This window comes from Cavia porcellus, unplaced genomic scaffold, assembly GCF_034190915.1.
Source record: "Cavia porcellus strain 051 isolate PalLab524CR breed Dunkin Hartley unplaced genomic scaffold, mCavPor4.1 scaffold_2, whole genome shotgun sequence".
In the NCBI taxonomy this organism is placed as follows: Eukaryota; Metazoa; Chordata; class Mammalia; order Rodentia; family Caviidae; genus Cavia; species Cavia porcellus.
The window spans coordinates 108818700-108842391 of NW_026947485.1; the positions used below are offsets into that span (position 1 = coordinate 108818700).

The 23692-nt window shown below is 34.1% G+C and overlaps 1 protein-coding gene across 2 annotated transcripts in view; it reads left to right on the forward strand.

The window, feature by feature from the left end:
- Nucleotides 1–23692, forward strand: part of Hpse2 (heparanase 2 (inactive)) — a 924256-nt gene that overhangs the window by 791147 nt on the left and 109417 nt on the right. For both annotated transcript variants that reach the window (XM_063245088.1, XM_063245087.1), the window contains one exon: nt 1095–1209. In XM_063245088.1, coding sequence (XP_063101158.1) covers nt 1095–1209 — 115 coding nt within the window. The remainder of the gene's footprint in view (nt 1–1094; nt 1210–23692) is intronic.

The following is a 23692-nucleotide window of genomic DNA, read 5'->3' on the forward strand; positions in this document are numbered from 1 at the left end:
AAGTACTGATGCTTAATCTTTGAAGCTAGGCAACAATCCCCATTTCCCTGCCCCAGTGGCTCCCTGAACACAGTTGAACCTGGCTTTGGAATGCAGAGCCACTGCTCCAGGGATGTTGACTTGGTTTGAGCCTCAAAATAAGAGGCTGAGACTACCCAGGGTGGAAAGGTTTGCACAGCAGAAGCTGAAGCATGAGTTCCAAAACATTATATTGTGTTATACAGATCAATTGTGTTATACAGATCGGCCTTTCTGCATATCCTTCTCTCCGAATATTGCAGAGGTGCCTTCTGGCCTCCTAGCTAGCCTAGGTCACAGTACTCAGGTAATCCCCGCCATTCTCATAGTCACTTGTCCTCTGGCTACTCCTTTCTTCACAAATTGATAAAATACAGATTAGGCCCTGGGTTGAGGCCTTGGTTCTATGAACCTTCATCTAGGCCAGACTCAGGAACCCTTGGCTGCCCATAATTATAAATATGTGTTAGTGTCTTTATTTTCACCATGGGCTGTATTGGAAGTAGGAGCCTGGGATTAACTTGCTAGGATTCGATTACATTTCCGTGGGATTACAAATCTAAACTTCCCAGACTACAATGAGAAGGAGAAAGGAATCTTTATACTATAGATGTGTGAAGTAGGTTAGAGTCTCACAAAAGGTACAGTGACAGTGTACCAATAGGGGAGTTTGAGAATGGAATTTTTACCGAATATGATCTTATGACTGTTTGTGTTGTGGCCAGGGAAGATGACATTAGTCTTTCAAGTAGTTGGAATGTTCATTTGTTACTATTCTAGGAATAGAAGTCTAATTTAATAAATGAGCAACAATAATTTTATGACCAAGGGCAATTCATTTTACTCCCTGACCTTAGTTTCTTTTTTCCTGTAAGCAAAGAAGTTAGATTTGATCATCTTGGAAATCTCTTACATCTGTGCCCTCAACACTTAAAATAATTTTCTCCTTTAAAATACTGGGTAAATTTGATAGTGTATTGTTGGCGAATATATATAGATTGTGCCAAATATGAATACAGCTTGTTATATGCTATTTTAAAATGTACTGATAGAGCTTTTTTCCCTCTGACTTTCAGATGGCTGAATACTTTAGGAATGCTGGCCAATCAGGGCATTGATGTTGTGATACGGCACTCATTTTTTGACCATGGATACAATCATCTGGTGGATCAGAATTTTAACCCATTACCAGTAAGTGTGGGATAAAGATTCCTAAGTCATTTTCCCTATCATTCAGTCCTTTTGATCGTGCCTTTTTCCACACTAGGAAAACAGTTCTTTTGCCATTGCCAATTAATTTAAGAAATCTAACAGATGCATTCTTGTCTTTATTTCCTTGACCCATTTTATAGAATTTTGCCTTCAAAACACACACTCATACTCACACACCCTATATATAAACACACATACATATAAATGTATTGATATACATTCATATCTATATTGCTATTATTTTAATAAACTTCGTGCAATTGAGGTTCCAGATCTACTTGTGGCCTGTTTGAACTCTGCTTGAGAGTGAATTTTTCCAGATTGTTTTCTTTTAACGCTAATAGGAGACATTAGTTAATGTCAAATGCAACATGTTGAAAGCAGATGGGGAACATTAACCAAGATCATACATAGTAAGAGTCCATCTCTTAGAGAGTGGCTGAAGTGCCCTTACAGTTAGATGTTGATCCCTATGTGACAAGAGTAAAATTTATCCATCACATCAATTTCTCTAGGAAAGTAAAGGAAACAGAAAAAGAAAAAGAAAATGGCAAAAGCAGAATTCTGGATAGCATAGTGACCTTATTGGCCAATCAGAGAAACCCCACAGAGTTCAGGGAAGCTATGCTTTTTAGAAATATTATATGGCTTATTCTTTTACACAGACATCGTTTGTCATGACATAAGATCAGACTCCTCTAACTAACTCACAGAATTTCAAATTTGGGGTTCCTCTTTAAGATGATCTAGTCCTGCCCCACGAATGAGGAAATGCACCTAGGCTATGGCAGGAAAGAAGTAATGTGGCACTAGCTCTCAACACTGTTCCTGTGCCTTGGTCTAGGCTCATAGAAAAAATCCAAACCACATCAGTAAATGTTTCTGCACTTGCTTCTTTTTGCCTTTTTCTAGCCACTCTGTCCACCTTCGATCCTAAGCCAGCAGGCCTTAGAGCTCAGAGCAAGAAACACCTTGGTTCCAAACAACCTGTTTGTTTCTGTGTCTCAAAATAACCTCTGTAGGTTACAGTATGTGGTGATTGTACCATCAGGTATACATGACTCAAGACTCTAGTTAAATCACAAATATTAAAACTAACTGGCACAGTTATTTCATTTATAGAATAAAATACCTCTCCCAAAGTATATGTATGGGGGTGGGATGGGAAGGGTGGCATAGAAGTTTTCATTTTAGAATTACAGCATTTTGTTTTCTTTTGTCTTACCTCATATATTTGTGGAAAAAATAATTAGAAAAGTATCTGTGAAATGTAATTATTAAACAACTAATAAGGTTGCATGTTCTATTTGAAATAAATATAGGTTACTGAACATCGAGCCCTGAGGAGGACCTGATAATGAATACATAAATAGTAGAGAACTATTAAGGGCTTCTTTAGAGTGGCTGTAGAGGAAGGGATTCTCTGAGAAGGTGACAGGAGGCCAAAGGCAGCAAAAAACCAGCTGTGCAGATTTCACAGAACAAGAGGCTCACATGAAGGCTCCAGGGCAGGAGCAAACCGAGCGTGTTAGTGGAAACAGGAGCACCAGAATGACGAGGGCATGGTGAGGAAGGGAAGACCGGCCGGAAAGAAGGTAGGCAGAGGTCAGACCATGCCAGGCCGTTTTGCTTTTGTACTTAGTATGAAAATCCATGGAATGGCTTTAATCAGGGAAACAACATGATCTAACTTACATTTTGAACAGATCGTATTAGCATAATTAATGCATCAAATGCTAGTTTTCACTTTTTAATAATAATGAAGATAATTTAGAAGTCATAAATGGTATATCAACAAAGCTCCAAAAACTGTTTCCCCTGCCTTGTGCCCTTTTTCTTTCTTTTCTTCTTTTCTTCATTGAAATTTTATTCACTCTTCTTGATCACATCCTATGGAAGTGGGCCACTGTGATAAACCGAATAACAGGTTGCCTGAATGCTTGCAGTTTATACTGTAGCTTGCAGTTTATACTTAATGCTTGCAGTGTATACTGTGGTGGTGAACATGACATGTGTGCCACAGAGTACTGCCTGTATCATTGAAAGCTCTAAAAGGCTTCTCCATCACTGATGTCAAGTGTTGTTCTGAGAAATGAAAAATAAGTAAACATATGGACAAGATAGTTGTCATTTGTCAAAATTGCTCCAAAGAAAGCCTAGTGAAATAAATAGGACTTTTTAAAATTTATTTTGATTAAAAGAAACTAAACTCTAGAAGATTATTTAGTGAACATCCAAGGCCAGACAAGTAGTAAGAGCCGGAACTGCCTGGGGTTTCCCGCTCCAAATCCTATTTTATTTTCATTGTACCACACTGTTTCTTTCAGTATCCTCTTAGGTCTTTGTTGTGGCTTGAGACAAATTTTGCCTGGAGACAAAAATGAGCCTTTAGGGGAAATTGAGAGAAGAACACAGACTAGAAAAAAATGATCTGGATGACTAGGCAGGCGCACAACTGGACAAACATACTTCCTTATCTCACCGCTACATACTTTTTCTCGGCCACATATAAATTAAAGACCAAAGTTTCAGGGGCTGGGGATTTAGCTCAGCGGCATAAGTGCCTGCCTTGCAAGCAGCGGGTTGTGAGTTCGATCCCCAGTACCGATAAAAAAGAAAAAGACAAAAAAAAAAAAAAAATAAAGACCAAAGTTTTTATGGCTTGGTTCTCCCAAAATGAGAATTACTGCCAGTAACTTCCTTTAAAATTATGACAGTTGATAACTGTGGCAGTGAGGCTCAAAGAAATCCATAGGAAGCTAAAACAAGGTCTATCGATTTAACACAAACATTCAACTGACTGTACTTCTAGAAACACCAAGTTAAAAAAAAAAACGGTATGTAAAAGCACTTAAAAATGTATCTTTCGTTGCCTGGTAATAAATCTGTACCTTATAACTAGAGAATCTGCAGCTGGAGTTGTCCTAAGTCTTCCCTGGAAAGAATTTACAAGGCTGGACAGGGCACGAATCTAATAGACTTTGCCAGCAAGCTCCTGGAACTTCAGATGGAGTCAGACCTGGGGATTATATTGGTTGCCACCATAAAGAATTATGCGCTTGATAATCAAACACTGCCAATAAAAATTTATGAAATTCACATTGAGGTTAAACCTTCACCAGAGTTTTTAGAATTTAGGGGATTAATGATTTGGTTGTCTCAGAGAAAACAAGTCAGTATTATCTATTTCAGTTTCTTCAAGCTTAGTGTATTTCAGGGAAGTATGTTATTAGCAAACTCTTGTTTGTATTTTGTTAGTGCTCATGGGCATAGTTAGGAAAAGTGAGCAATCTGACCTAATCAAGCTTCATATCTTACATAACCCCTCTCTTGTCTACTGAATTTTGATCTCTGTTTGTGACATCCCAGAGCAGCTATGGCAGGGCCATTCCAGTAGCACAGACTCCTTACATTGGGTTTGTATTATCATTACACATTTTTATTATTATTATACATTTGCCCAGCCCAGGGGAATGGATGCCACCATTAGTGAACTCTCCTACAGAACTAACAAACTGTGGACTTCTGATGTTAATGTGTCCATTCAAGTTCATCATGTGGAGCACTCTAATGGGAGACATTAATAATGGACGAGACTCCATACATAAAAGTATGGAATATATATGGCTTCTCTGTACCATCTCAATTTTGCTGAGGACCTAAAACTTCTTTAAGGAAAAAAAGTCTTTAAAGGAAAAAGGAGAAAAAAGAGAAACTTCTGCTCAGAAAGTATTATTTTCAAATGGACCCCCCCCCTTCTTTATGATTATTCCTCCAGAAAAGTGCCAGCCCTCTTCCTGTTGTGAGACTTTTCTGCTCCTGGGAAGAAGAGAACATTTAGTTCAACTGTGCTTCATCACTCAACTTTCACTTCTTTCCCTTGAGCCCACACTGTGGTCATTGGGAAACAGGGGACATGTGAGTCTCCACAGCCAGTTAGTCATGCACTCTCTTGGGAGCAGATGATGTTTGTGCAGAAGAGATCTGCACATATGGTGGACATAATCCAGACCCCACCAGTCATGGGCATTGCTCCTCATAGAAGGTTTTGGAATTTAACTAGCTGCTTTTTTAAGAGCTTGATTTATAGAGCTTTCAGGAAAAGGAATGGAGAATTTCTAATCAAAATTTTAACTCCTATTCCACTCTAGCAAAAGGAATCTTCACATGAATATAATTCAGTTCAAAAAACATCCAAGCTCAAATATATCTGGGTTTGCCGTAGACATTATATGGATATGCATATAACTAAGATATAATCCCTTCAATTTGCAAAGCTAATAGTCTGGTATATAAGTTTGTAGGATCACAATTTAGCCCTCTATAGTAAGATTTTAAAAATCTATATCACACTGTATTACCTTTTCTACATTTTTTTGCCTATTATCCCTGATGAATAATAAAAAATATTCTATTCAGCCCAGTGCATATTTATTGAGCACCTTCTGTATATACTTTTCTGGAATATAGTCATTGGTTATGTGCTGGAACACAATTCACTAATCTGTAGTAAGACTGAATTTATGGTTGCAGTTCCGATAGCATCATGTTCCAAGTCAGGTATCACTGGTGAGATGTCGTCTGGTCTTTGGAAAGAAAATGATTGCTACTGTTGCCTGTCTGGACCACAATTATAGGTTAGACTATCACAAGATCCTTGGACAAAATTCTAAATGCTCCATCCTTGTGTCTCTTTAAAGTGTTAGAGACAATATTCCTTGTGCCCTGAATAATCGTGATGTGTACACAGAATAAGCATGAAACTGTCCCTTTCCTTACTAAGAATACTGATGTTAGGTTGATGTGAGAAAGATACCACCAAGTTAGGAAGTATCATAGCAAACAAGAAGACTTTAGGACTATAATAAGGCAGGTGGGTTCTATTCCTAGCTCTGCTACAGTTAAATGTGTATTTGGGGGTTCCAGTTTAACATGGCTTACATAAGAATAAAAATCCTCTTCTATCTACCTCCAAAAATACTATTACTATCATTGATAAAATTAGTTATGACAGTAAGATTCTTTTTTGCATATACATATAGAAAATTATTGGAAAGGACTATACACGTTGAAGGGGTTTTCATCAGATAGTGGGAGTATAGACAGTTTTTATTTCTTCTTCCTGGGTTTTTGGTATGTAAACCTGTCTAAAATAAGCAATATCAATTTTAAAAACAGACTATTTTTAAAAGAAAAAATGTTCTGAAAATATAGTGCTTTAAATAACTAAGCAAATATGATCTCAGTCTCATTCATTTATCATCCATGATTTATTCATTCACTTACACTTATTACATGCATCCTGCATGCTAGATAATATGCTAGACAATGGAGGCACTGTCTCTGCCCTAAAGAACTTACAGCATGGATGGGGAGACAGCTACATTAGAAAGGGCTATGACAAAAGCACTGTAAAAGAATATAAGAGGAATACAAAAGCCAGACTGAATGGAAGGCAGCATCAAGCATCCAGGAAGATTTTCGTGAAGGAAACATTGCCTATGCCGGATGCTTCAGCAGAGCAAGTTAGTCATAGGGAAAAGAGTTTAGGAGTGGGAAGGAGCTTCTAAAGACAGGCAGTAACATGTACAAATATATATAAGTATTATTTTTCAGTAAGTCACAGTGAATGAATTAGGAGAAATTATTTAGGCAAGTTTTTCCCATTGCTTTCCAGTGGCCACACAGCATGTGTGCAAATTAAATTCCCAAACTGCAAACTTAGAGCTGGGGTGATGGGGGAGGTATAAAAGCTCGCCACACTAGCCTGTGACCTGTTTCTTGGTATAACTTTTTTCCCTCTTTCTTTTCTTTCCCGTGGGAGCCATCAGGAAGATGAAAGAAGAGGAGTGTACCTATTTAGGCCAGTTGTGATGTGAAACCCAATCCTCTCATTAGGGGCCCCGACAAAGACTTCTCCATGTGCAGCCTTCCTTTGTGGAGACCTGTGGCTGCTGAGAGAAGGGCATCCCTGGCTGTAGGATCAATCACTGAGACGGAGGCTGGCTCCGTGTCAGTGGCCAAGGCACTTGGGCTGCATGCCCAGTAGACATGACTTGCTCCTTTCCTCCTCTGTGCCTCTGTCCCTGGCTTATCACATCTGAGTTGTGCTCTGTCCATTCTGGCCAGACAAGCATCTCCTCTGATTTTTTTTAAACTACCCATTCTTGTCCTTTATTGATTTAGCAAACTGAGTAGTGTACACAGTGTGTTAGAACACACTAGTAGTTGTAGCAATTCATCCTGATTCCAGCTGCCTTGAGGAATAAAAAGAGCTCTGGATCTGAAATCAGAAGTTGTAAGTTCAAAATGTAGTACGGTGATGTTTTAGTCACAAAAGTCTTCATTTCCTTCTCTGTAAAAAGGACCTAACTGTGCTAAGGTTGAGAACATAAAGTACTTGAATGTGCTTCTTGAAAGTGCTAGCTTTGGAATCAGACTTACCAACATTTGAAACCCAGCTGTACTATTTACTAGGTACATTTCCTTGGATTTACTACTAACCCTCAATAAACATCAATTCCCTTTTTACAAAATGGAGATAGCAGGGTATCTATCTCAGAGGACTGTTGGAAATGACTACATAAGTCAATACATATGTATCTTTTATCACACAGTAAATAGTCAATAAATGTTAGCTTATTATTTGTAAAGTTATTTTGTAAAATAAAATTTCCAATAATTATCATTAATAACCTGAATATAAGTGTGGTGAGATTATATATGTATACAGATATTTGGAAATCAAGTAATAATGATTAAAATATGAATAGATTTTTTTGAAAGTTAAATTGCTAGAAAATTAGAAGAATAAAAAGAAAAGCTATGATTTCTATACTTGGGAAAAATTGACTGCAAATGGTTAAAGGTAAACCAAAAATTACACTTTATTTCCCTCCAGAGAAGACACTGCCGATCTTTACTGGTGAAGTAACCAGACTACAGTACTAGCTCTAACACCTTCATTTGGAATTTATAAATGGCCCCAAAAGCACTGGAAACCATGATATGTTACATCAAAGCACTAATGACAGCACATTATGTGAGTCACTATGAACAACAATTGAAAATGCCAGTCTGTAATCAGTCATTTATGTTGTTCCCAGATTACAATACTGAAGAAACAGAGTGACAGAAAATTTTGACAGCAAATTGTGAAAATCTAAATAAATTAGGGACAAGAAGTAAGTATAGCTTTCCTATGGCTGAATTTAGGGGCATAGTAAGTCATCCTTGAAGGAACCTCCAAGTGAGGAATAACAAGGTCAATTCCAGAATGAAGAGAGTTACACCTCACCTAACTTCATCAGTTCACCAAACTATTCAAACCAAGCTAAAAAGATTAGACATCAAAGAGGGAGGGAGAGGTAGAAAAAGGAAACTTCTTAGAGGGAAAAAATGAAATGCCCTTTGAGAATAGAAAGCCTTTTTTGTGAATGCTACAACATGACACATTTAAAGTTGTTTCATCTTAGATATAATATTTGCAAATATTAAGGACATAGTAATTCTGGTTATAATGGTTAATAATGAACAAGTAAATTTCTAATAAGCAACCTTAAGAACAAAATACAATTTTTTTCTAATTCTGTTTCTGTGGCTATTTGTTTAAATAAATAGAAAAGCCCTTTTATATAGAAAAATAACAAATAAGCCTAAATTATTTCAAAATTCTTATTTAAATTCATTATGCTATATATATATATATATATATATATATATATATATATATATATTTGCATTGGGGATTGAACTCAGGACTTCACCATTGCCAAGCAGGTGCTTGTGCCAGCTAAGCTAAATCCCTGGTCTACACTATAATTTTTTTTAAAATCTATCAGTCATTAGTACTTCAATCACTCACTTTTGAACTATTATTTAATTCTATTTATTTTATTTATGATTTGGTTTTAACCATTGAAAAGACTGAATAGAGCACACCACTTTTACTTACTTTAAATATAAATAGAAAATATCTGCCATCTACTCTAGAATTCACTGCCTTATAATATCCTTATAGCCTTTCTGCATTGCAGCAGTGGTTCTCAAACCATGCTGTACATTGTAGTCAGCTGGGGAGCTTTTAAAAAATAACCATCCCCAGGAGCCAGCCCCATAGATTCTGATACAGTTCAGGCATAGATGATTTCAGGTGTTGGTATTTTTTAAAGCTCCCAAGTGATTCAAATGTACAGCTAGAAGTGAAAGTTACTGAGTTGCAGGCTTTTGTTTCTGTTGATTAAATTCAAAATAACTTTTCTTTTTTCTCATCTGTGCTTTTGCTTCAATTAGTGAGATACTAACAAAAGTATTTAGTACTATCTATCATTCGTTCATTTTACAAATACATACTGATTATCTATTACTGCTAAGTAAGGAAGGGGAGGCTCTTTAGAAAATATGAGACAGTAATTAATTCCATCAGTCTACACAGTCAATTCAGTTACAGTTAAAATGAGGCTATAGGAGTGACAACTGAATTCAGTAGAAAGTACCACAGATCTTCAGCTCTGGTTTCCTGGACATACAGGGCTATAGACTGATACATTGCATCTCTTTACCAGCCCTGCTACCTTAAGCAATGGTGTGATTTCCCTTTCTTCTCTGAGAGCAGGAAGAGATGAGTTGGAAAGTGATTCACATATTGTGCTACCTGTGGACATACCTACTACATGAACCACTTCTTCCCTAAATGTAACTCCTCATAATCAGGAAAATTTCCTCTTGGAGGTTACTATCATTCACAGAACAAGCCTCTAAAACATCAACATCAGTACTCATTTAGCAGTGAAAACCATAATAGGATATTGCATTTGTTTAAAGGCCTCACTCATAAAGTTGCTTTAGATTATTTTTCCCTATCAGGAACATTACCCAAACTTCATCAGTTGAATTCAAGAGCTTCCTCAACCACAGAACAGATAGGATAGTGACTTGGTTACCTTTATTTAACAAATCACAAAAGTCTGGGTTTCTACCTCTCCAAATCTTTGCAGCAAATTCAAATAAAGTCATATGACATTTGATCTTCCTAAGAAGCGAGGGAACCTTCAGCCCCACACATATTTCTCCTTAAAACAACTAGTTAGGATAGAGGAAAAGAGAAAGGAAAGGTTGCTGTATTAAAGGAGAGCATAGCTCCACACCAGGTTTACTGATATTAGTTTATTCTTTTAATAACAAGTTTGTTGAGATGTAATTCACATACTACAAAACTTACCCTTTAAAAGTGTACTAGTCAGTTACTTTTAATGTATGCATAAATATGTGCATCCATCACCAAATCTATCTTAGAATACCACATGAAAAAGAAACCCCATGATTATCAGCAATTATTTCCCATAACCCTTCCCCTAATCCCTGTAAACCGCTAATCTACTTTCTGCCTCTATAGACTTGCCACTTATGGATGTTTATTATGAATGGAATTGTATAATATGGACTTTGTAAATTTAGCTTCTTTCACTTAGCACAATATTTTCAAGTTTATCCATATTGTAGCACGTCTTAATACTCAATTCCATTCTTTTTTTCTTTTTTGATATAATTCTATTTTTAAAAAAGCAAAACAGACAAAAGGGTAGAAATAATACAGTTTCAAAAAAGTAAGAAATCCATTGTATGAATATGTCACATTTTATTTCTCTACTCATCAATTGATATGTATCAGAGATATTTTACTTTTGCTTCTGAGAAATGCTGCAGTTAAAATCCATGTATGATGCATATTGATGTTTCATTTCTGTTGAATGTATACCCTCTGCTGTGGTTAGAGTGATGGTGTCCCTTCCAAAACTCCTGTTGAAACTTAATCCTCAGTGCAACAGCACTAAGACATGTGGCATTTGGGAGGTGCTGAGTCATGAGAATTCTTTCTTCATAAAAAGTGTTAGTTGTCTTAGAAAAGGGACCAAGCTTGAAGGCAGTCCTCTCTTACACTTCCATCCCTTCGACCACGGGAGGTCACAATAGTCCTCCCTCTGAAAGATGCAGCAGCGGGGCACTATCTTCAGAGCAGAGAGCAGCCCTTCCCAGACACTAGTCCTAAAAGGCCTTCATTTTGGATTTCAAACCCTCTGGAGCCATGAAAAACAAATTTCTACCTTTTACAAACTATACAATCTCAGATATTGAGTTACATTAGAACAAAACAGCTAAAATATCTCGAAATAGAAGTATGGAGTCCTAATAAAAGTTTATGTTTAAATTGTTTAGGAATTGCCAAACTGTTTTTGCAAAACAGTTTCACTACCAACAATGTATAAGGGGTTCTAATTTCTCCACATTCTTGCTAATACTGATTATCATCTGCCCTTTCATTATAGACATCTCCTACTTGTACTTCCTCATGGCTTTTATTTGCCTTTCTCTAATGGTTAGTGATATCAAGCATTTTGCCCTGTGCTTATTAGCTATTTGTAAATCTCTGGAGAAAATTCTATTCAAATTTTTTCACCTTCTTTTAAGGAGGATATTTGATTTGTTGTTGAGTAGTAAGAGTTTTTTAATAATATAAATCTGCTTTCAAATAAATGACTTTTGTAAAGACAGTCTTTAATTCTGCTTGTTGTCATTTTTAAGTCTTTATTTTTAGGATACTTTTTTGATCATAGCAAAATCGAGAGGAATACACAGAGATTTCCTGTATCCTGGCCCACCACAAGCATAGTTTCCTCCATGATCAACATTCCCCACCACAGGAATTCATGGAGCAACACTGATACATTGCAATCACCCAAAATCTATAGTTTAAACTAGGGAATACTTGGCATTATACATTCCGTGGGTTTGAAAATATGTAGAGTGACATATCTCTACCATTTGTTATCCTGGTTAGTCTTTTCCCTCCTCCTGGAAACCAGTGATCTTTTTACTTTCTCTATAATTTTGTCTCTTCCAGAATATCATTTCTTTGTAATCTTCAGTAGCCTTTTCAGCTTGGCTTCTTACCCTAGTATATGTATTTAAATTTCCTACAAATCACTTTATGGCTCAATGGCTCATTTTTAATATTGAATAATATTTCACTTTCTGAATGTAATAAAAGGGCCAAGGATATAGCTCAGCAGCACAGTGCCTGCCTGGAAAGCATGAGGCTGTGAGTTCAATTCCTGGTACAAAAAAAAATTGAATGTAACACAATTTCATGTCCACTCACCTAACTGAACAACATCCTGGTTCCTCCCAAGGTTTTGCAATTGTGAATAAATCTGCTACAAACTTCCACATGTAGGATTTTGTGTTGATATAAATCTTCAACTCATTTAGGTAAATATTTAAAAACACAATTGTCAGATCATATGTTAACAGAGTGTTTAATTGTGTAAGAACAGTCAAACTTTGAAATGGTTGTGCCACTTTGCATCCCACAAGCAAAAAATAGGTCCTACATAATTACTAGCATTTGACAGTGTCAGTGTTTCAGATTTTGGTCATCTTCTTGGTGTGTAGTGATATCTCATCGCTGTTTTAATTTAATTTTATTTTCTTGAACACATGATATGAAATGCTTTATCATATATTATTATCATCACATATTTTCTTTAGTGAGGTATCAGTTGAGGTCTTTGGTCAATGTATAGTGACATATCTCTCCCATTATAATACTTTCTGGAATATTTTCACTACCCTAAGACTATTCTGTTTTGCCTGTTTAGCTCTCTCCCTTCCCTGGAATCAAGTGATCACTTTACTCTCTGACTGACTTCTTTTCCATTGGGTTTTAAGAGTTCTTTTTAATATTTTTCTTTCTCAGATATGTCTTTTATAAATATTTTCTCTCAGTTTATTACTTGTCTTCTCATTCTCTTGATATTGTCTTTTTCAAAGCAGGAGCTTTTAATTTTAATGAAATCTAGTTTATCACCTATAGATTGTACCTTTAGTGCTGTATCTAAAAATTATCATTATACTAAAGGTCACTAAATTTGCTGCTATGTTGTCTTATAGCTTTACATTTTACATTTAGGACTCTGATCCATTTCCAGTTAATTTTTGTGAAAAGTATAAGGTATGTGTCTAGATCTTTGTTCCCCATGTGAATGTCCAACTGTTTCAGCATCACTTATTGAAAAGACTTTTTTTCCCACTTACTGGCTTTGCTCCTTTGTCAAAGGTTAGCTGACTTTATTTATGTGGGTCTATTTCTGAGTTCTGCATTCTGTTCCACTGATCCATTTGTCTGTTCTTTCATCAGTACCACTGCATTAATTACTGTTTTGAAGTTGGACACTCAATCCTCCAACTCTGATGTTCTTTTTCAATACTGTGTTGAACAGTCTGGGTCTTTTGCCTCCACATATGAACTTTTAAATCATTTTGCTAATATCCACAAAATAACTTTCTGGAATTTTGATTGAGATTGTACTGAATCTGTGGATCAAGTTTGGAAGAACAGATATCTTGATAATATTGAGTCTTCCTGCTCTTGCATGGAATATCTCAACATTTATTTAGTTCTAGATCTTTTTTGAAATTTTCATCAGAGTTTTATAGTCTTGCTCATATAGATTATATACATCAGTGATGGCAAATCTTTTAGAGCTTTACAAACAGCCCCCTGTGACTTGTGTGCTATAGGTTTGCCACCACACATGTACATATTTTGTTATACTTATACCTATGCATTTGAGAGGTTGCCACTATAAATAGTGTTGTACTTTTCATTTTAAATTCCACTTGTTCATTAGTAGCACACAGGAAAGCACCTGGCTTTTATACATTAAATGTGTGCTTTGGAACCTTGATATATAATTACTTATCAGTTTCAGGGGATTTTATTGTTGTCAATTGTTTATATATTACTTTATATTTAAAATCCTTAAGATAACAGTTAATTATATATTTTGGATTTGATTTTGCTGAGGAATTTTGCAAACTCACTATGTTCATGAGTGTGATTGGTTGATAGTTTCATTTTCTTATAATATCTGCATCTAATTTTGGTGTAAGGGTAATATAATCCTCATAGAAAGAGCGAGAGACTAATCCCCTGCTTCAATTTTCAGATAGAGATTTAAAGAATCGTTATAATTTCTTCTGTAAGTGTTTGATAGATCTTACAAGTGAACCTGTATTGGAAGGTTATTAATTGTTTTTTCAGTTTCTTAATAGGTATATACTTGTTAATATTGTCTGTGTCTTTCTGTATATGTTTTGGCAGATTACCTCTTGCAAGGAATTGGTCCATTATATCTAGATTATGAACTGGTGAACATCGAATTGTTCATAATATTTGACTGTATTTTTTATGTCCACTGGCACTGTAGTGATGTCCCTCTTTCATTTCTGATATTTGTAATTTGCATATTAATTTTTTCTTAGTTAACCTGGCTGTAGTTCATTGACTTTGTTGATATTTTTCAAGGAACAAGCTTTTAGTTTTATTGATTTTCTTTAACGATTTCTTTATTATTTTAAATTTCACTTCCACCTTAATTTTTGCTATTTCTTTTCTTCTTCTTCTTGCTTTAGATTTAATTTGCTCCTGTTTTCCTAATTTCCTAGGTAGAAATGTAGATTGTTGATTACAGAGCTTCCTTTTTTCTAATATATGATTTCAGGGCTACATATTTTACTCTAAGCACTGTATTCCTTATATTTTGAGTTACATTTTTCTTAGTTAAAATATTTTTAGTTACTCAAGATTTCCTCTTCAAACTGTGTTACTTAGAGATATATTGTTTAATCTCTGTATATTTTGAGATTTTCTAGTTATCTTTCTGTATTTGTTTCCTACTTTAAGTACTTAGTTGAGAACAGGCATTGTATGCTGTCTATACTTTTAAGTTTGTAATAGTATATTTTATGACCCACATGTTGGTCTATACTGATGAATGTTCCATATGAATTTGAAAAACCCTGTGTTAATCTATTGAATATGTAATCTATATATGTCAATTATATTCAGTTGATGGACAGTGTTGTTGGGTTTAACTATGTTCTTAGTGATTTTCTTTTTGCTGGATTTGTCAATTTATAATAGAGGAATGTCAGAAGTCTCCAACTATGACAGTATATTTATCTGTTTCCCCCTGCAATTCTATCATATTTTCCCTCACCTAACTTGACACCCTATTGCTAAAAATATGTACATTATGCTAAAAACAAGGCTCATTATGTCTTCTTGAAGAGTTGATCCCTTTACTAACATGTAAATGCTCTTCTCTATACTTGATAATTTTCCTTGTTTTGAAATCTGAGCAGTCTGAAACTAATATAGTTGATCCTTATTTCATTTGATTAATATGGGCCAAATATATTTCTCCTTTCATTTATCTTTAACATATATATGCCTTTATATTTAAAATTACTTTCTTATAAACAGCATATAGTTAGGTCTTGGATTTTAATCCATCCCAATAGATGTGACAGTCCTATCTTTTAATAGGTGTCTTTAAATCATTGATATTCAAAATCATGATTGATATAGTTGGTTTAATATCTATTGTTTTCTATTTTTTAAAAATTGGTTTCTCTTATTCTTTGTTCCCATTTTGTCTTTTACTCTTTTCTGCCACTTGTGGTTTTAGGCATCTTACATTATTACATTCTCTTTTCTTAGAATATTAGGTTTTTAACTTCTTTTTATCATTTCCCTGAAGTTTTATATATATACATATATATATGTATACATATACATATATATACATATACATATATATATGTATATATATGTTATATATAAATGTTTTATATATATATGTAACTAATGCAATCATACTTTCTTTTGTGTCTATATTCATTCTTTTGTTTTGCTGTATTGGGAAATGAATTCAGGGGCACTCTACCACTGAACTATAGGCCTTTTAATTTATGCATTTGGAGACAGGATCTCATTAAGTTGTCCAGGCAGGATTTCAATCTGAGATCTTATTGCCCTAAGTTCTTGACCTGAGATTGTAAGTGTGTGCACCATTCCAGCTACAATTCCATTTTCAAATAATATTAAAACTTCATAGTACTGTGATCACCTCATAATAAAATGATTTTCATTTCTCCCTCTTGCTCCTTTATCATTGCCATTGTTCATTTCACTTATATAAGCATATTTATGGTATACGTATATAATTTTACTTAATTGAACACATTACTGCTGTTACTAATTTTGAACAAAATGTTACCTGTTAGATGACTAAGAAAAAGAAAAATATTTTTTATGTTATCTGTACTTATATTTTTATTGATGCTTTTCATTTCTTTATGTGGATTCAAAATGTCTGGCTATATTTTTCTTCTTCCTAAATAATTTCTTTTTAACATCTTGCAGGATAGATCTACTAGCAATGACTCCCTCAAATTTTCTTTTGTCCGAGAACATATTTTCCCTCAATGTTTGAAGGATGGTTTTGCAGGATCTCTCTCTCTCTCTCTCTCTCTCTCTCTCTCTCTCTCTCTCTCTCTCTCTCACAGACACACACACTCACACATTTTATCCCATTCTTCTGCTTTTTTTGAGAAGATGCAAGGTGTAATACTTCTTGTAAAATAAGTTTAGTAAGTTTTTATTTTCTATGCTGGATTCTTTTGGGATATATATATGTACATATATATATAATTTGTTGTTTGAAAATTATATGACTAGGTGTAGCCTTTTAGAGTTGGAGCAAGGTAAGGAATTTTCATTTATCTTGTTTAGGGTTTTATTAATTTACTGAATCTATGGGTTTTTTACCTAACATTAACTTGGAGAAATTTTCAATAATTATTGTTTCAATTATTTTTTCTGCTTCTTTCTCCTCTTTCTAGTATTGTCATTACAAATAAGTTACACGTTTTAGTTGTTCCAGAATCGTTGGATATTTCTATATTGTTTTTCCACCTTTGTTCTCTTTGATTTTCAGTTTTAGAAGTTTCTATTGTAATATTCTCAGCTCAGAGATTCTTTCCTCACAATCATGCTAAGTTCAATAAGTCTATCGAGGGAATTCTTCATTTCATTTACAGTTTCTACTTTTTAGCACTTATTTTTGGTTCTTTCTTAAGATTTCATCTCTCTGCTTATATTACTCATTTGTTTGTATACTGCCTGCCTTTGCCATTAAACCCCTTAGTATATTAATTATGGTTTTTAATCTCTAGTCCTGTAATTTCAATATCTTTGTCAGGTCTGATGTTTTCTCTGTCTTTTCAAATTGTTGTTTATATCTTTATTATGGCTTATAATTTTTCATTAGAACCACAAACTCATGTGCTGGGTAAAAGGATGTATCATAATTAGGTCTTTGGTAACATGATAATAGTGTACAGGAGGAGGGAAGGCATTCTATGGTCCTGTGATTAGGATTTACTGAGCCTATACCTGTGGATTGCGAACTTTGCAACTGTTTCTGATGATTTTTCTCCCCTCTTAGGAGGGACAGATTGACTAGGATAGTTTCCTTCCTTGATAATACCCCATCAGGTTGAACTCTAGTTAACTAGTTTCTCCTAAGGACAGGCCTAGGTAAGAAAACAGAATGCACAAGCATGTTTAAAAATCATTCATTTCCCTTCCCTCTTCCAGAACCAAATGATTTTTTCTTCACTGTTTGCTATCATAACCTCCCAGGAATAAAACTCACAAAATATGGGAGCACCCTTTTTGACTGAATTCTCCGTGGAGTTTTTAATTCTAAACTAGTCCACCCTAAGCCTCCAGTTACAATTCAAGTTGTCTATTCACCTGTCTCTCAGCTTTAGTTTGCCCTATGTCCTCAACTTTCTTATCAGTCCAGGAAGAATTTTTGCTTTTTAATCTGTTCAGCTTTTAACTTGTTCAGCAATAAAGTTCCTTGTATATGATACTGAAAATCAGAAATTCATTCTGTATGTTGTCTTTTTATTTTATTGATGGTATCCTTTTAAGCACAAAAGTTTTAATTAAATTCAATTTACATACTGTTTCATTTTTCCACTTGTGTTTTTGATGTCCAATCCAAGGTCATATAGATTTACCTTTTGGCTTTCTTATGTTTCATGATTTTAGTTCTTATATTTAAGCCTTTGATCCAGATGAGTTAATTGTTAAAATATATTATTTTGCATCTGGATATCTTCTCATTGAATTTTCTTGACACCTTTGTTGAAAATTAATTCATCATAAATGTAAATGTTTCTTTTTGGACTCCAAATTCTATTCTATTGATCTATGTGTATGTTTTATGCCAGTAACATACTCTTGATTATGTATCCTTGTAGTAAATTTTTAAATTGAAAACTATGAGTCCAAGAATGAAGATGTTCATCAAGCTATTATTATCAATTATTTTCAATTTTAATGATTAAGCAGCTTCCCCTAGCTCAACCAGAAGAACTTCCAATATTTTCATTCCATCCAAAGCCCCACATTAAGAGTAAGTTCATAGCTCGCTGTATTACAGTGTTGGAAAGCCATGGCCCCCTGACTTCTCTAATACAAAACCAGAAGGGAACATTACAAAACAAGAAAATTGCAAATCAATAACCATAATGAACATAGATTAAAAACTCTCAATAAAATACTCAAAATTAAAATTCAACAGCACACTAAAAGTTTCACTCATCTGGATCAAGCAGGATTTATCACAGTAATGCAAAGATAAGTATATGCAAATCTGTAAAGGTAATACACTATATTAACAGAATGTGGGATTGAAATCACATGATTATCTCAATATATGCAGAAAAAGTATCTCACAGATTTTAACATTCTTTTGAGATTAAAAGCAAATTCTAAAGTAATTCATTTCCATACAATAACCCACAATAGCTGTGGGTTTGTATATGATATATATATATACAGTACATATACATATATATATGATATATATGTATATATACAGTTCATATATATATATATATATATATATATATATATATATGAACTGCATTCAACAATGAAAAGTTGACAGCTTTTCTCTAAGGCCAGGAGTAAGAAAAGGACCCCATTCTCATCACTTCCATTCAGTGTAATACAAAGTCCTACTCAGAGAAATTTGTCAAGAGAAAGAGATAAAAATCATCCAAAGAGGAAAAGAAGTTAAATTTTTCCTTTTTGAAGATAACAGTCTTATATATAAAAACTCCTAAAGACTCCACCAAGAAAAAAACTTAGATTAAGTGAGTTGATAAATATTCAGTATATTAAATTAACATGAAGAAATCACTAGCATTTCTGAACACTAACAATGAACTACCTAAAAAAAAAAGAAAGCAATATCATTTACAATGATATCCAAACTAATAAAATTCTTAGGACAAATTTAACAAAGGAAGTAAAGGACTCATATATCAAGTCTATAAAACATTGTTAAAATATTGAAGGAGACACAAATAAATGGAAAGATATCCTACATTCATGGCTGGAAGAATGAATATTTTAAAATATATATGTATATTACCAAAAGTGATATATATATATATATATATATATATATATATAATGCAATTTGTATCAAAATTTCAATTACGTCCCACTTAAAGAATATAGTTCTTCCATTGACATAGAACCATAAAAGACCTGGAGCAGATCAAACAATCTTGAGCAAAAAGAACAAAGCTGGAAACATCACACAACCTGACTTCAAAGTACAATAACCAAAAGAGCACAGATAAATGGAATAAAGATCTCAGAAATAAACCCATACATTTGGAGTCAACTTTTTTTAAAAAAATTGTCAAAAATATACAACAGAGAAAGGCCAGCGTCCTCTATAAGTGAGGTTGGGGAAACTGTATTTTCACATACAGAAAAATACAAATAGACACTTACCTCACATTATATGTAAAACTAACTCAGAATGAATTAAGAACATAAATGTAAGATCTGAAACTGTAAAACTACTAGAATAAAAAATAGTAAGAAATCTCCAACAGTGAGGTGAGTAATGTTTTTGATTTTTTTTTTATGTAACTGAAAACACAAGCAATGAAAGCAAAAATACGTAAGAGGCTACATCAAACTAAAAAGCTTTTGCAAAGTCAAGAAAACAATCAACAGAATCAAGAGACAGCCCATAGGATGAAAGAAAATATTTGTGAACTACATATGTAAATATATATAACAAATTCAACTCAATAGTAAGACACAAATAACCCAGTTATAAAATGAGCAAAGTATATGAAAAGACATTTTGTAAAAAAGATAAGTAAAAGGCCAACAAATGTATGAAAAGCACTGGGCATCACTGATCATCAGAGAAATTCAAATTAAAACCAAATGATGTTACCTCGCACCAATCAAATGGATGTCATCACAGAGATAAAAGATTAGAAGCATCGTTGATGATGTACACTGTTACTTCAAATGACAATTAACACAACCATTGGGGAAAACAATGCACAACATCTTCGAAAACTGAAAATGGAAGTACCATATGATCCTCCAATAGCACTACTAGGTATATATCCAAAGGAAATGGAGTGAGCATATCGAAGAGACAGCTACACTCCTGTGCTCATTGTAGTACTAACTTACAATAGCCAAAATGTATACTCAACACAAGCAACCCTCAGCAGATTAATGGATGAAGAAAATGTGTTATATTTTATATATGAAATATAATTTATCTGAAAAATGCCTCTGATAAGTGTAACAACACCAGCCTGGAGAATATTATGTTAAATAAATTAACCAGGCATACAAATACAAATGCCATATAATCCTATTTATATGTGGAATCTAGAAAAATTAAACACACAGAAGCAGAGGAATAATTTTAAGAATGAGTGATTACACTCTCACAGTAATTGTAATTAATAAAAATGTATTCTTAAAAATCACTGGGTTGATTTTAAATGTTCTTACCAGAAATAAAAAGTGTGCAAGATAACACATTTGCTTGATTTAGCCACAGACATACATATTCCAAAGCATCATTTTGTGTAATAAATATAAATTTTTCAATTAAAAATAAGCCATTTTTAAACATGTTACAGGAGCATATATATTTTAAAACATTGTATGTCAAATGCGTGTATACTGTGATTTATTGTCTATTTAGGAAAACTGTTTATTAACCATTACAATAAAGTTTTACAACAATTATGGGAAAAATAAACCAATAACTAGATATTTATAAAGAAATATATGAAAGACTTTTGAATAAATACAAGTAGCATAAGTATTGAATTGTTCTAGAAATGTTAGTTCGCACTTATTTATCATTTTTATCTTCTAAACTACCATGAAAGAAAAGCCTAGGAAAGAACAAGGGTGTTTTATACTATGCTTTTTAACCCTTAAGACAGAAGGAAGAAATGAAGACACAAAGGATGTAAACAAATTACCCAGAAATCCTTCACAGCCCACTTCATCCTCATATCTTGCTCATTTCTAGTCGCAGTCAGGTTGGTCTCAGCAATATATCTCAAAGCCAATCTGCCAGCTATCATCACTCTTGGTCATCATTCACAATCTCTTGTCTGTATCTTCATATCAGCCTCCTAAAAGTTTCCCTTCATGTAACTTGTTTCACTTCCAATCTCTTTCACAGAATCAGAAACAGAGATGATCATGTCATTTGTCTTCTTTAAAAATCTTTCTTGTATCCTTTTTGCATATATAGTTCCCCAGACTCCTAAGCATGGAATTCAAGGTTTTCTGTATGGTGGATTTACCCTGTCTTCCTAATACTGTTTTTAACTAGCCTTTCAGTCTACTTGTGTTCCACTGGAGCCAGATTTTCATGCTGATTCCCAACATACTCAATAGTTTGTTTTAGAGCCTACCACCATTGCTATCTTATCGAACATCCTTGATGGAAATCTCTTACTGTGGTTCTTTCATAGTACTTTGAAAATGTCACTCTTGCTTCTTACCATGTTGTGTATTATAGTTCTACAAGTCAGCCTGTTCTTTGAGACAATTAGGAAACTGAAGGTAGGCGATATTACCACTTATTATATGTAGTACATAATAGGTACAGAATAAGAATTAAATTTGCTAGGCTTAAGTCAAAATGAATTCATACTGTGGCAAAATCAGGCATTAGCCATATTCTACCAGAGGAATTGTTGCAACACCTACCCAAAAGAATACTGGTCATAAATTTTTCAACCCTCTGTCATCCAAGATGCCCACTGTTCAAGCAATTGTGTATCAACTATAATATGAATAGAATAACAAATCAGATATTCAGGACTACTTTTCCAACTATTTTGCCACCACTGAAAAGTACCTAGGTACAGTTTTATACCAACTAAAATAGGCAAGATTTGGGAGGCAATTTGAAGGTTGAGAGAGAGGTAACTTGCCAAATAAAATGTCTTAGAAACACCAATTTAAAGACATATATGAATTAATTGTAAACACATGGATTAAATTTCCCCAGAAAAGGCATGTTTTAGGTCTCTTTGGACCACAACTGATTGAAAAATGATTGGAGATATTTCCTGAGCCCAACAACTAAGAGTGAGCAGGTCTATACTTTTTTAACTGCAAATATTAGTACAATAGATAAATTATCCAGGGGATCTGGGGGAGTTAGAAATATGAACAGGAAATAAGAAAATGGGATTTGGCTTGAAAATGTGCTCCAGGTACATCTGGGGCAAAATAATCAGAAACAGAGAGATTTGTTTGAGAGGGAACAATAAATTTAAGAGACTGTTAGATATCCAGGGTGATTTCTAGTTGGTACAACACCTGTGATAGTCCTTGTTCCTGAAAATGGAAGAGCAAAGTTACTGGGGTATGGAATAGAAAATGGTACTCAGTGCTCATAGACTATAGACAAGATCTTTGTTTTGGTTTGGTCAAAATTTACTTGTACCAATTTTCCTAAAAAACTAAAGTAAATAATGGCCAAAGTCAAGACTGTAGTCTTTGAGTAAGGATTTCAGAGGCAAGAAGCAATCTGAGATTCAAAGCAAAAGATATTTAAGCTCAAATTCAAGCAGAATAGTTTCCCTAGGAAAGTATACCATCTTCCCTTGAATCCCTAAACATAATATGAGTCATTCGTAAGAGACTTTCCTAGAACTGTTTCATTCTTCCTTAACATTTGGAAACACCTTTTGAAGAGATCATGTACTCATCCAAACAAGGCAAACTGAAATATGATGACTACACTCAAGTTCTTACCTTGGAAATTGGGTCATGCTATGTACATTGCGTAAAAAGCAAGCACTCTTGCCTTATTTTCTTATTTTTCTTTTTTTGCTGTATAAAGGCAGTAATCAGGGGACTTCATCTAAGAGCTGACTTTCTAATTAATCTCATCTCTTTATTTAAATATAATAGCTTTATGGATACAAGATGGGAAACTGTGATGTGGTGGCAAATCTGTCACGTGTTCTGCAGTGGGATGTTTCTGTCAGTGAAAGCCTTAAAGGGTTCGCCATCATTAAGTAACAGCTGTCAGAAATCTTTTCTAACAAGCTGACGAAATTCTCCAGTAATTCCCAGACTGGTTCAAGTAAAAAATGGGAGCTCAAAGGGAATGAAAAAAACCATTCCAAACCTGTCTGAGGATAAAAATGAAATCTTAACAAACATTGACAT